General features: G+C 43.7%; 1 protein-coding gene across 13 annotated transcripts in view; it reads right to left on the minus strand.

Annotated features, from left to right (window-relative positions):
• Nucleotides 1-2,967: 2,967 nt before the first annotated feature.
• shot (dystonin-like protein short stop) overlaps nt 2,968-14,187 on the minus strand; it is a 315,979-nt gene continuing 304,759 nt past the window's right edge. For 11 of the 13 annotated variants that reach the window (XM_065424849.2, XM_065424855.2, XM_065424852.2 and 8 more), the window contains 4 exons: nt 13,589-13,706; nt 10,681-10,796; nt 6,891-7,002; nt 2,968-3,922 (listed from right to left, as the gene is read on the minus strand). In XM_065424849.2, coding sequence (XP_065280921.1) covers nt 3,678-3,922; nt 6,891-7,002; nt 10,681-10,796; nt 13,589-13,706 — 591 coding nt within the window. In that variant the 3' untranslated portion in view covers nt 2,968-3,677. Of the gene's footprint in view, nt 3,923-6,890; nt 7,003-10,263; nt 10,374-10,680; nt 10,797-11,295; nt 13,422-13,588; nt 13,707-14,187 lie in introns of those variants that run through there. The other 2 variants (XM_065424847.2, XM_065424856.2) reach the window with 2 other exon arrangements.

Below are 14,187 nucleotides of genomic sequence, written 5' to 3' on the forward strand. Positions count from 1 at the left end.
TGCATACATTAACAGAATGAAATAAACACAGTTTGCCTAAGAGACTTGTGCAGCAGACACTGGTAGATAGATGTGACTCCAAATAACATAATCAGTAGTTGTCATGCACTGCTGTCCCGTGTTCTCCATGCAGTTTTATTTATCTGTGAAAATCGTGTAGCGTCCGTTTCATGCCGACACAAGATGAAGCACAATAGTATGCAGTACCGCAAACTTACCATGATTTAAGCGAAGTTATACTTCCTTTGAAATGTTGAAATGAGACCATTTACCATCTTTTAGTACCAATGGTGGCTCACCGCATGGTGCAAAGAGCCTACCAAGGAGTGATTTGCTATGCCAACACAGTACAGATGACCGGTGCTCTTCAATCATTCCAGTTGCAGAATTCCCTTTTGGCCCAAGTCTCATAATCCAGACACAATGTGATAGGGGTCTGCCAATTGTCATGTCTTAAAAAACTTAAAATTAACTAAAAAGTGTGACTTTTTCCAGAACAGCTCTAAGAAAAACCATACACACACACCATTTTTAATTGGCAGGCTTTTTCAGCTGGCTTTGCCCTTTCAAGCCCATTGGGAGGTGATCAGCAAAGGTGGATTGAGGAAACTTTATTTTGCAGCTCATTCATGGCACATCAGTCAATTAACACAAGTCGCCTGGAGCAAGCCCATATTTCGAAGCGGAGCTTCAGAACTGGTGACAGAAGCAGTGGCATAGCTAGAGAGGGTGGTACACCAAGCACATGAACCCCCCCAGCCCCCGCCTGTGAATGTTGTGTTAATTCATGCCCTGCTAAGCCCCCCTCTCCTGCTGCTTCACCCTCCCTTTCCCCGGTAGTAGTCACAGAAAGCAATATATTTACTACACAAGACGAAACATGGATAGCAAGGTGCGAGCTATAGCAAAGCTCTCTCTCTCTCTCCTGTACATACAATAGCATGCATCTAGAACTCTGCCAAGTGTGGTATATTTTTTTAACCCTTTAAGTGCTGTGGACAAGTCTTACTCGGTTGCAATTTTTCTTACAATTAGTGCCAAGGATTAGTCAGTCTTGTTCACTTGTTTGGGTGCTCTTCTTAAGTGCTGGTAACGGGCTGGGCTGGTCAAAGGAATTTTAACATGCTGGCGAGTTCCCTCTTTGGCCCCGCATTTGATTTAGTCGTCAAGCTCCTAAGACGACTTGCTTTTGCATGAAAACCTTGACAACGATGGCAGTGTTTTCAGTGCTGTAGGCACATCTTGTGATTCTGATGTCGTCGACTATGGTGATAGTTCCGATACAGCGCGGAAATGAGCAGTACCTTCTGCCAGCACCTACTTGTGTATATTCAGACAAGTTGTGAACTTGCTACTCCCCCATGTCGTATATATTTCGGATCTGCAAAAAATGTGCTATCCAGAAGTGCGGTGAAAAAACCTTTTCTGAACACGTCTTTAGATCTTTTTGCTGGCACTTCAAGCGTTAAGTGAGCAATGGAAGTTAGAATCCTGCAGAAGAAGTGCATGTTGCTGAATGCCAGATTTCATACGACAGCTGGCTTTTTACTGTCGGTCAATTTAATAATGCGGCCAGCAGAATGGCATTAAGGGTACTCCATTAACATTATTTGAGTCTTACCTTATTGATCAGTAACAATCAATATGTATAAAACAGAAGTCATGTTTTCTTCCATTACTTAATGGCATGCCACAAGGGAGCATAGTAGGTACTATGGTTTTTAACCTGTACATTAATGATGCTACTAATATTGATACAACCGTAAAATTGATTATATACACTGTTGACAATGCTCCCATTTCTGGTCCGAATTCAAAAAAGTTAATGAAAAATTATAACGATCTATTCACTAAGCTATCTGAATGGTCTATTGCTAATTGCCTAAAAATAAACCGTACAAGAACTAGTGTTATTTTGCACATAAAATAAAGCTCTTACTAGTAATCAAACCTTAGTGTGTGCTGGTAAAGAACTGCAAATTGTTGATGAACATAAAATATTAGGCGTTACTTTTTCTTTGCACCTTACTAGGGATAAACATGTTGAAAATATCTGCAAAAAGCTGTCACAGGCATTTTGTCTCGATGTCATTGTCCTTTTCAACCTAAAGCAAAACGTAACATTTATTATGCTTCATTTTCTTCCCATTTAAAGTTACTGTACCTTAGTGTAGGAGACTACAGGAAAGACGAACATTATGAAAATCCCTTCTTTGCAAAAGAAGATGATTCAGCACATTGATAACATGGGCTTTCTGGAGAAAACACCGCCAGGTTTTTTAAAGCGTAAATTTATTAAAAGAATATATTTCTACCCCCATTTCTCGCCTTTTTTTTTACATCTCAAATATTGCTTTCAAAAATTTCCTCGTGTCTAATGCATTTTTAGACACTAAAATTCATTTCTGCAAATACGAGAAATAGTGATGCACGACATGTTCCATGGTTTCGTAATAAATATAGCCTACAGTAATTACAACATAACCTACCAAACATTTTAAATAAATATGGAGGTATATATACTTCCTCAGCCAAGGAACTTCGTATGCTTTTTGTAAACATGTGATCATTGATTATTTATGGTTAATCAGAGCCAATTGTGTTACCTTTTTGTAACCCTTACAAACACATATTTCTTTCTTCTGATGTATCAAATATGTTTTCTCTTAGTCTATATTATTTTTGGTCTCTTGTGCATTCATGTAAGTAAATATGTTTTGAGTGCCTAGCAATGTTACTATTTTTTATACAACCACTATGTACGTCTTGTAACAGACTATTGGCCCAGTCAAGCTGTTTTTCCAACAGCTTTTAGCCTATGGTATCTACCAGAACTCTTGTACTTCTGTAAATAAATTTGTGCTGTGTTGTATCTACCTTTTTTTTTATCAGTATTTTGCTGAGAAGTTTTTAGCAGTTGGTGTCCTGAAGAGTGTGGAAATGAGACAAAGATGCAAGAGGCACACATAATGTATATAGTCTCTTTATTCATACCTATATTAAACACAACAGCTGCGATTTGGTTAATGCAATGGAACAAAAGTGCAAACATTGCGGTCTAGATTCTAAAAAAATAAAAAGTGTTAAGTTTCTGAGCCTATGCTAATTGCTCACACAATAGGAAATGCAAATTATCGGAGCCTGACTGAAGCCCAGCGGCAAGAAGCCTCAGTGGTGGCGCCAAACACAATCCTTTGGTGGGCAAACAATCTGAACGAGACCAGGCTTTTTCTGGTCAACTAAAAAATCGCTTAATGTTGCATTAGTATACGCATACTATGAGGCTTTCGGTGAGCGAGCGTAACATGACAAACAAACAAACAAACAAAAAAAAAAAAAAAGGACATCGCTGCTGGAATGTTCTGAACAGCTCTTTGTTGCTTGACAGGAATCCACGATGCAATCACATTTGCGTGACAAAAATATTAGTTGGACTAGTGCAGCAGCAACATGATCTGGCATCACGACAATATTATGTACAAGTACTACAATGCGCACCTGTGCGATCTTGCGCGACTGGCGCAAAGCCCTTTAGAAAAAGCTGTGGCAGGATTAAAAAGCACAAGAACAATGTTAACAACCAACTTCTACAAAGCCAGCGTCAACGACAACAAAGAAGAAACATAAGTAGTGTGGTGGACCCTGTTGAGGGTGGCGCTTTTTCCATGGGAAGTATCTCACTTCCATCGCTCGCGTTGCTGCTTGACGTCAGAATCCTTGGTGCTTGATGTCGGCCGTCGTGGTGTGGGGATCTTGGTCTGAGATGATCCGCTGGGTGTTCGTTGGCGTGTCGCAGATGGTGTTCTTCTCTGGCTGTGGTAGCCATCAATGCTGTCCGCGGACAGGTCGCTGTTTGCCCTGCTTGGCGGCCTGCTTGATGGCCGACTTGATGGCCGGCTTGAAGGCCGGCTTCGGGGTGTTCCTATTTGAAGAAAGAGCACAAGAAAAGCTAGAGGTTGGCTAAGGTATGCGCAAACAGGACTTTATTACATACAGTCACCGACCAATAATTCGGACTCCATGGGAACCGCCAAAAATTCAGAATAATCAGGAGTCTGAAATACCGGTTTCGCCCAAAAATAGGTAACTTTATTTCATGAGTAGACAAAAAAGGTGTTTCGCATTCTTGAACCGTCACTTTCGGGGATACTTTCAATATTGTGTGACAAGCACAAGACGCTTTGGCATCTATGAGCCACGGTACTCTTGGCACAATGCAAAGCACACTATCTTTTGCATGACAAGTGCGAGCAGCAGTGGCATCTACAAGCGACAACATCCTTAGCACCGAGCCAAGCATGTCACATTATCACAGTGCAGAAATGCTTCTGCCCGACAATGTGTCCAGTGCTAATTAAGTGAAATATCGTGACAATGAAAGTATCTTCGAAAGTGATCATCTAAGAATACGGCCCGAGTTTGTCAATGTGCACATATGCTTGCGTTTGGCCATGATTCATGGTTCATGGCTGTGATTTTCTAGCCATGCCTTTTATGCTATACCTTTTCACGCTTTTTGCACTTCATCAGTGGTAAGTGCGATGTCCGGACAGGTCAGTGCGATCAGCCGGCCACGTGTGGTGGATAATAAGAGTGGTACAGAATCAAGCGGAAGGCACTGCTACAAAATCACTGCCTGTAGCTCGACCATTGTCATGCTGTTGCTACAGGTAGACAAAAGTACAGTCAATGCAAGCACCGAATATTCATTGCGACCGACTAGATTGGCTAGGCTTTGCTAGTTTCAGTTTCAAGGAGGCACCACTGACATGACTTACAACCATGCCAGCAACATATCAAAACAAAAATATAACTATTTCTGCTTAACACTTGGCCAAACAAGCACACAGTCATGCAGTTGGACTCCGAATTATCGCACAATGCACTGTAAGATGCCCAAAATTTCGGTTGTCCTTATACAACTAATTAGAGTTATGGCCTCACTATTAAATGACGTCGACTTATGAATCTTTACCTATAAGGAGTTTTCACACTGATACATGGCTCTCTCTTTTCGTCTCCGTTAGAACACTGGAAGATACATAGCGGAGAAGCCAAGAAAGCAATGCCCCAGGCAAAAGTTGAGTGTCATGGCACCAAAATGGCTAGTCATGGCGCCCTGTGGTGGCCACAGTAAACTGTGCTACACAGCACACCGCTGCCATCTCGGAGGCCAATGCAGCTGATGCAGCTACACAGTGTAAAGATGAAATGATATCCGTCTTTTTGATATCACAGACAGATAGATTTTTCATTTGTTTAACTCAAATTAGTAATTATGCATCGTCGAGAATGCTCTTATGATTGCAAAACCAGCTAATAGTGTTGGTGGGTCCACTCGCTTTCGGTGATGTTGCATAACAGCAATGCGGAAGCGAGAGCAAGAAATTTTTCTGCTGCATGCAGTGCAGTAACATTTGACTCACATGTTCACAGCAGCCTGTACAACAGATCGGCAATGCTTTCTTCCTATGTTCAAAAAGTCTATGGGGCTAGTGGTGGTGCCTTGGAGCTGTCCAAATAATCAAGTATGTGCGAGTTATCAGTGCCTGGTTTATTGGTTAGTGACTGTACCGGTCATTTGGCTGATCTATGGTTTTCTACCTTTGCACCAAGGTGACCTTTTGGGACAAATGAAGTCTGCTGGGTGAAAGGCTAACAACTATGAGTACAGTATTACAGTGTGCTCCAATATAAAAAGCGAATTTCCAAAACATAAACTTAGGTTACATTGCTTTCTTGTAAAATATTAGTTATCCAATGATACAGAAGAGCCAGATTCTGGATGCCCATGAGGACAAACTTACACACTTGCATCACCTGCACCAGAAACAAGAGAACCAAGGGTAACAGTAAAGTTATAAGTATGAGCTTCCCAACCAAGCACTACCATATGCACATAAAATCTTGTATGCTCAAATCTTGTACCAAATCTTGCACGCTCTCGCATGAAAATAAGTAACAGATTATTCGTCACATGTAAACCCTGCAACTAAAAATTCCGAGACAAGGACTGCCTTTACCTTCCCTAGATGTTGAAGTTATGAAACAGAGCAGTGGCATGAAACAAAGATGTTCGAAATAACAAACATTAAAAATTGCACAAAATATGTTCCATAATGTGGCTGTTTGAGTGTGTTGGGAAGACATGACTAAAGTGCACAACCAGACGAGGACGGTGAAAGAAGACAGGAAATACACGAGTGCTAACTTGCAAATTTTTGCGAGTCAGTGCTCGTGCGTCTCCACTCTTCATTCACCGTCCTCGTCTGGTTGTGCACTTTAAGCTTTTATTCATCAAATATGGTTCGGTGAAGAATGTCAAAAAAAAGAAAAGCAGCTATGTTGTTAACAATGACTAATTTGTCCCAAACAACTTCAACACTCTCAGGTACTGTCAATAGTGTCACTGTAGACTCTCCGATGAAGAGATTAGAATCCACAAAGACTCATTTTAATACTTTGTTATGCAAGTCTTACAAGAGCACATGACAAGGGTTGGTGGTATTTGCTGACATGCGCGATGCCCATTTAAGAATTTCAAGGAAACGCCATTACTGTTTCTCCAGTGTTACATTTTCCTGGTAGCTACACTGCACTCGCATAATCTCCACCTATAGACTCCACTGTATTAAATTCCTTGCTTAAGTTTTTCAATGGTTCCCAAGAAAAATGTATAAATGGGGCTCTACTATGTAAATTGTTTCCACAGTTGCCCAAACTTGCATGAAAGAACTGAGAGACAAGTGCAGAGAGCAGGAATCGAAACCAATGCTGCACGTGATTTGCTTTGGAGACCGAAGTTGTGCTCTGCAAGAAGATTTGTCCCATTAATTCAGTGCAATTTAGGCGATGGAGGCATTAGAGTGCTTCATCAACAGTGTGCTCACCAAGGCGGGTGACCCGCAGCTGGCCTGAGCCGTCACTGAGCTCGTCGTCTGCGACAATGCGCTGTTGCTGCTGCTGGCTCAGGGGGACGCTGCGTTCCGTCTTTTCTCGCACCTGCACCCACCAATAGATGATCAAGACAGTGTAAACAATGAAGATGCCCACATCACGTGCCCGGTGGTGAACGTCGAATTACTCATGATTGTGACACTCAGTTTCTTCTTCTGTTGGCCTTATACAGTGTGTTCAGCATATCACAGAAAGTAACCTGGAGGCAGCAAAAATCTGCAGACAGGTGTCTCTTCCTTAATATACACAAAGTGTTTACAGAACAATCAGCATTTATTTTACATGCTTTGTAGAAGAGCCAAGATGTGTAAAAAGAAAAAGATTTTTAAAAAGTGCTCTGGTAAGGCCTGGACATTCCCAACCTGCTACTGTGAGTGCACTGATGGCAACATGTGCAGCAGATCAAACAAGTTGCCACAAAATCTTGCACACAATAAGAGGTTCACTTTACTTTGGCACAGTATCACATTCGCTTCACGTGTTCTATTCGGCTGCCAAATATTTACTAAGTTCAAGTGCTGCTTTGTAATATAATGCACATACATTTTTTTTGGATGTTTTATTCATCTAATATTTATAATAATTCATATAATATTTTGAATCGTATAATATGTGCAGAATTTTAAGTAAAGCAGCTCTCTGAAAAGCTGAACAGCACTAAGCAAGAGAGGTGCAAAATATAGCAACTGGCACTGACTTATGTAGTCGCTAAAGGGCTCGTCTCTACTGTTCACTTGTAAGAGCATACCAACAATCTAAGTTGTGCTGCTAAGGCTGCTAGACAGCCTGCTCACTGCTACACTTGTCGTGGTGAACTACAATGAATCAAGCATGCTTGCAAGTCTTGTTAAGCCCAAGTGCCTGCAGATGTGAGAAATGATGGAGGCAAGGGGAATTGAAAGTACGGATGGGCTATATGCAACAGCAACATTGACACAGAAATGAGTGCTTTGGGTAATGCAAACTGAATGTGAGGTATCAGCTCTTGTCCGCCAGATTATCTTTTATATCACTCTCCAAGTTCATGCAACCAAAAGGGTACAATTATTCATAAATAAAGCTCAATTATAAGTCAGTGCCACTGTGAAATGGTTTTCTTGCAGCTGTCTTGCACGGTGCCACCCAACTTGTCATAATACAGTTGCTGCCCAATTTTTCGGATGTGAATGGGACTGCTATTACCAAAGCCCACAAGTTCAGGTAGGTTCATGTGGCAATGCAAATTTATGTGCTGCCCTTTTGGATGTAATCTTACGACTAGATGTTGGCTGCAGATCGGCATACTGTTGCTGATAAGCCATCTGGAGCTGACAGTGCGTGCAATCTCTAATTACCACAGACTGCTGCGTGATAACAGTATACTGTATTGCGACAGCTGGTGCAGCTACTATATTCCAAATCTTCTTGCTTGCATTGCTTCAAATGTTACACATGAAGTTTTTCTTTTCTTATTTTCCCCCAGAAGGTGGCGTGTCAATTATGAAATCTGACTCCCTTGGTTTGGCTTTCATTTAATCGAAATCACTGGGATATCAGACCCAGTGGCTGAACAGTGCTTGGATAGCGGTGGAATTACTCTACCGTGGAAAGGGTCAGCCTACCCTTTTTTACAACTGCACTGTCCATGAGGCGGTGCACATTAACCCTTCCAGTGTCACTGATGTACTGGTAAGTTTTCGCTTTTCTGTCCCACCACGTCACTGACGTACCCATACGTTCCCCACTTTCTGCGCTCAGATATGTGCAGTAACACAAAGTTTGCGAGCTCCGAGGTTGTTCGGCCACCTGTTATGTATCTTTAAACATATTTTCTCCTCACTGAGTTTGCTCAGTCTAGGTGTTAGTGCAGTGTGGAACACACCCCTTTGCGGGCCTGGTTGTGCCACACCAAGTGCTTGCGTCCGCAGATAGGAGGGGTGGCTCCAGGACTTTCGCGTGTAAGAGCGCTTCATAGACTTTCTTACACACACAAAAAAAAAAAGGAATGGAAAAGAGAGAGTGCAGGGAAGCACGGAAAGGAGATCAACAAATCAGCGCTGTGTACACCGATACGTTGGCAATTCTCCGAGCAAATATTGGCGCCACAGCGTAAGGCCATCTCTCTTGTGCGTTTTTACCACCTGTTTACCACCAGAAGGTTTCTTCGCCCCCCCCCCCCCCCTTCTTGCGCTGTTCTTGCTGCGGCACGCCTCCTTTCCAGCAACAAGGGTGTTCCTTTCATCTATGTGATTTTTCCAGGATGGCTCAGCCCTCTATCTTACCTCTTTCATTTGTGGCTCTCTATTTCATTCGTTGCTCTTTTTGCTTTGTCTGGCCCAGACAAAAAGTCCTTGAGCATGGTCACTTGATCGCTTAGAGATGGCCGCTCGTGTGAGACCTTCAACTGTTGATAGCAGCGGTAGCGCTTCTCACTTCGAATACGAGTGAAGCTTGGACTCGGAATATGAAAGTGTGTCATCCACTGAAGTGGCAACTTTGACAATGTCGGATTTCGACCCTGACACAGCGGCACTAATGCGACAGCATGAGCATCAAAACGAAACTAGGTAGGAGATAGGAAATGAAGATAGGAATACGAGGACCCAACCAAGAGTGCATTTGCCATTATTCCTGTAATTTTTTCCCTTCTGTATAACCAAAGTAGACTGATGTGCTCGTTCTGTAACATCTGAGAAACACACCCCAATTCTCGGAGTGTAAGAAGAAAGAAAAAAAAAAAAAGCAGACACTGAAAGGGTTAACTATATCAGGAAAATCAAGCAACCTTGTTAAGACTTGTTGGCGGGCTAGTTAGTTCTGAATTATACTGAATGATAAAAGCACAAATCGACATGTATGAGAAGGTGACACACAAATGTGCTGACTTACAACTACTCTTTACTACTAACCAACCAGTTACTAACTAGTTGCAAGTTAGTGTATGTGTGTATTGCCTTCTCGTCTCGTCCTCGTCAATTCGTGCTTTTATTAATTCAGTAAAAATTAAGCAAGCTGCCACATTCTGACCAAATTTTCATTTGCCGTTAAAATCTGGTCCCATGGCCCATATGTTGGCGTGATTATGAAACCCAAATAATCGAGTGTCCAAAAAATTGGTTGGCTACTGTAGTCAGCCAGTAGGTACACTTGGCTGAAGCTGCTGCTTACAATGTTCACTGTGCTCGTTCCCTTCCCCAGGGAGTGTGCGAGGTGGAGAAGCGAGCGAGGGATCTCAGTGGCTGTGTGGCAATGAGTATTTGCCAAGGCACCGTGTCCGGGGAGAGCCCCGTTCCCTCAGCCCACACATGCATAGGAGCACCCCATTACCCAGTCGTAGACAGGAATCTTAGAGCCCTCTTCAGCCGGCACAGGTCGGTAAAAGGACGGACTGAAGCCCTGCACTGGCAGGCACGGCATCATGGACTGGAATGGAGCTGCTGCAAGGGTCCCCAGAAGAAACTATCTATCAGCACCAGTTGAGAATGGGCAGGGTAGGGGGGGGAGAGAGAGAGCGAGACAACAGAGAGAAAAAGACGGCAACAGCTCTGTGCATGGCCGCGCCAGGAGGGAGAGGCAGTGCGCTGCTGACAGACGTGTTGGCGTCCCCCTAACGGCTGACGGGTTTCCTCCAGGCTGCTGTGCCCAACCAGGGGTGTGTTGGGAGAGGAAGGGAAGCAGGGGGGGGGGGGGGTGCAGGGGGTTGGTTGCTCCCCCCCACTGCGTCCCGTGAAAGCATGCACGCACCTTGGTGATGGGTCCTGCCCGCGAGAAGGTCTTGGGCTTGAAGGGCGTCATGGACTGGCTGACGCCCTCGGCCAGAATGAACTGTTCGCGCAGCTCCAGGTTGGTGCGCCCCTTGGCTGGTGGTGGTGGTGGTACGTGACGGTGGTGGTGGTGGTGGGAAGGGGTGCAGCAGCAGGAAGGGGCACACGCGCATGCGTCCAACAGACGGGTCAGCCACGTGCACACACACATACACACCACACGCAGGGGAGCACATGGTACAACACACGCTCACCACCGACCGAGCCACATACAGACAACGAACCACAGCAGGCATAACCAACTCCCCACCATGCACAGGAACACTCGGCCGGCGGCAACAATGACAACGAGCTTGGCTGGTGCGGTTCTGATGCACCGACACCGACTGCCTCGATGTCCAAATTGACTTCAACATATTATGGTGTGGACTTCCAACTCAATTAAAATAGTGAGCCAGATGTGTGCTACTGATGCTTAGAATGATGACAGAATAAAACAAAGGAAATGAGGGTACTGCCACATCATAATGCTGTGGGCCAAGACTCACAAGATCCCTAACACAGCTGCCATGCCAGTTGCCTTTCAAACTGTGCAACAAGCATAACAATGAGAAATCCAAATAACATACAAGTAGATTACATTAAGATAAAATTTGTCATCTTGAATTCCATGATAAACTGGACTGTTCTCGAAAACTTCACTCAGTTTCATCAACCTAAACATCACTTCAGATGTACAGTTTACATTTATTTTCCAAGCTCACTTTAAAGAGTCGACTGAATTTGCATTTTTTTGACGTGGTACGCTGCTCATTTCTCTTTGTTTCTTGTAAACACACTATACAAATCTGATTACAATCACCACATCGCAGGGAAATAAAGGCAGAGCTTGTTGGCAAAGCCCCATGGATGTCCACCACACCCAAAGAATAAGCCTGCTTCACACATCTCTCCTGTACAAAGATCCACAGCAACTTACATAGTATGCATCTTGATGCATGTGAGCCCTGTGGCATGCCATGAAAGCGGGATGTGGCACAGAGCTTAAATTTGGTTAGGAGATGTTATGTACAGCGGCTTGTCACTGATGGACGTGCACTACCAATGCTTCGAACTAGAACACGTGTGTGACATGGCGCAGCCTGTTGCCAAGGGGAGGAAATGTGCAAGAGACCATTCCTATTAATGTTACATGCTTGCTTAACATTATGGTGAACATCCAGGAAGCTGGTGCCGTATCGTCTTACACCATGGCAAACATCTCACAGAGCTGAAAGCCTGCAGCGAGATATGAACATTATGCCACTTCTAAAAAGGCAACCTTAAAATAAAATTTACAGCATGTTCATGCAGGAAAAATTCCTATTAACCTTTACAAACAAACAATTTAAACCACTGTATTTATACGAAGATAGGTCGACCTTCTTTTTTTCGGAAGTGCACCGTCAATCTATTTTGTGACCAAAGAATCTTGACAAGCTGACATAGCTAGGGAACAAAGCAAGCAAAAGTACCAAGTTAACGGAGTTCCTGGTGGCGCCTGCTGTAAAGCCAGCCTGAATATTACCAATAGTGGCTTTAAGTGCTGCATATCCAACGCACTCAACGGCACCAAGGACAATGTCGTTTGGTATGCCAAGGATGCCTGTGAAGCATCCGACGAGGATGCCACTGGTGGTATCAACTAGCGAGATTTAGTAGCTGAACTTGTGGTAAATGAAGATGTGTCATGTTCAAAGTTCTTCGATTTTTCTGAAAAAGTTATGGTCAATCTATATTTGACTCATAATTTTTCATCTCTCGGAGAGTTCTATATATAGGGGTAAACCTATATTTGTGCTCGACCTATTTTGAAGTAAATACGGTAGTCTGCCTGTAAAAGGTAAAACCAACACAGCTGCATTGCATGTGTTCCAAGCTTTTAATATATACATATATATATACAAGATATCTCAGACACAGGAGACATACTCTGGATACTACAGCTAATAGTCTTTTGTGCAAGCCAGAAAAAAAAACTGAAGAAAGTCTTTTAGCACATTATAACAGAGTCGGGAGTGAAATCCGACACTGCTGCAGGTGAGATGTTTGCCCATAAGGTTGTAGGCTCAAGATAGGGCAGGGGTGGTCAAACAGATGTGTTTAAATAGTCACAAAAAGGCTGACCGTGCATTGCTCAAGAGTTGCAGCAAAACGCAGGAGTTTTTGACCTTTATGACATTGGCTGCCTCTTTACTATTTGAGGTCCCAGCGAAGAAACACCAATTGGGGAACGGCAGAAGCAAAAGATTGCGAAAGTTGCCTCATTTGGTGTATGCTAGCAGACTATTGCATGTGGTAGCAGGTGACTTGCTGCTTGATCAGGCCTGCCACCTGACCAAAAAACCAGTCGCGAGTCACAAGCAGACCAAAGAAAAACTATGCTGCTCCCGCGTCAGTTTGGCCACCCCTGAGATAAAGAATTGCGTGGAGTGATAGAGAGACAGAGAAGGAAAGGGGCCGGACAGTAGTACGGTCAGCATGCACAGAAGGCATGCGACAAGCATGCTCAGGCAGGCCCCCATAAGTACAACGCATTCCAAATCCCAGCAAGGCACAGCCGCGCGAGAAGAGGGGGTTAGGGATAAGTGGGCGCCATTTGCACTGCAAACTGTTTGGACTGGCTGCGTCGGTACTGCTCGATTATTAGCCGTGTTAGCAACAATGCTTCTTCTCTCCCTCCTGCCACAGAAGAGAACAAAAGAAAGAAAGAGAAGAGAAAAAAACGTGGCAGGGAAAGCACCGCTCCTTGTTAATAATGAAAGAAAAGAAGATGGAGAGACAAAGCTTTTCGGCTTGTAGTCGCAGCTTGGCACAATATGGAGCCTAGGCCTTGGCCACCCGCTTACCTCGGCAGGGATCGTTTTTGACGAGGAATTCGTCGAGGGCCACCCAGCCGCCACCTACACGCACCATGACTGTGCTACGCAGGATGCGCACCAGGCGCAGCTTCTGAGATTCACCAAACTGAAAGCGACCAACAACGTTAGGTTGAGTGGAGGCCACAAAACCAGCCTCTGCTAGAAACAAAGCCAACCATGACACTTAAAGTACAGGGTAAGTTCACGATTGTGAACTCTAACATAAACCAAGCTCTAACTAAATATCAATGTTTGTGCAACACTTTTCAAATAACAAAAAGGACTCTTAGTCTGACAGGTGCTTAAAATAGTTTACAAAATGCTGGAGGTGTAAATGGAAGTGTACAGCTGGTGACGTCTAATGGCACCGTGTTAGACTGTGCTACATTAGAAATGTTCTTGAGCTGTAGGACACTTCACATGAATGGGGAAAAGGAAAAGGTAATGAATATCCTCGCCTACTATTATGTTTCTGACAACACTTTTACACGAGGCTGAATAGGTCAATGTTATTCCTTGAAGAAAGAGTCCTGCAACATTTAGCTAAACACAGCACTACAAGATGTCACCCTCAGTACCGTTCCTCC

This window comes from Dermacentor albipictus, chromosome 6 (assembly GCF_038994185.2).
Source record: "Dermacentor albipictus isolate Rhodes 1998 colony chromosome 6, USDA_Dalb.pri_finalv2, whole genome shotgun sequence".
NCBI lineage: Eukaryota > Metazoa > Arthropoda > Arachnida > Ixodida > Ixodidae > Dermacentor > Dermacentor albipictus.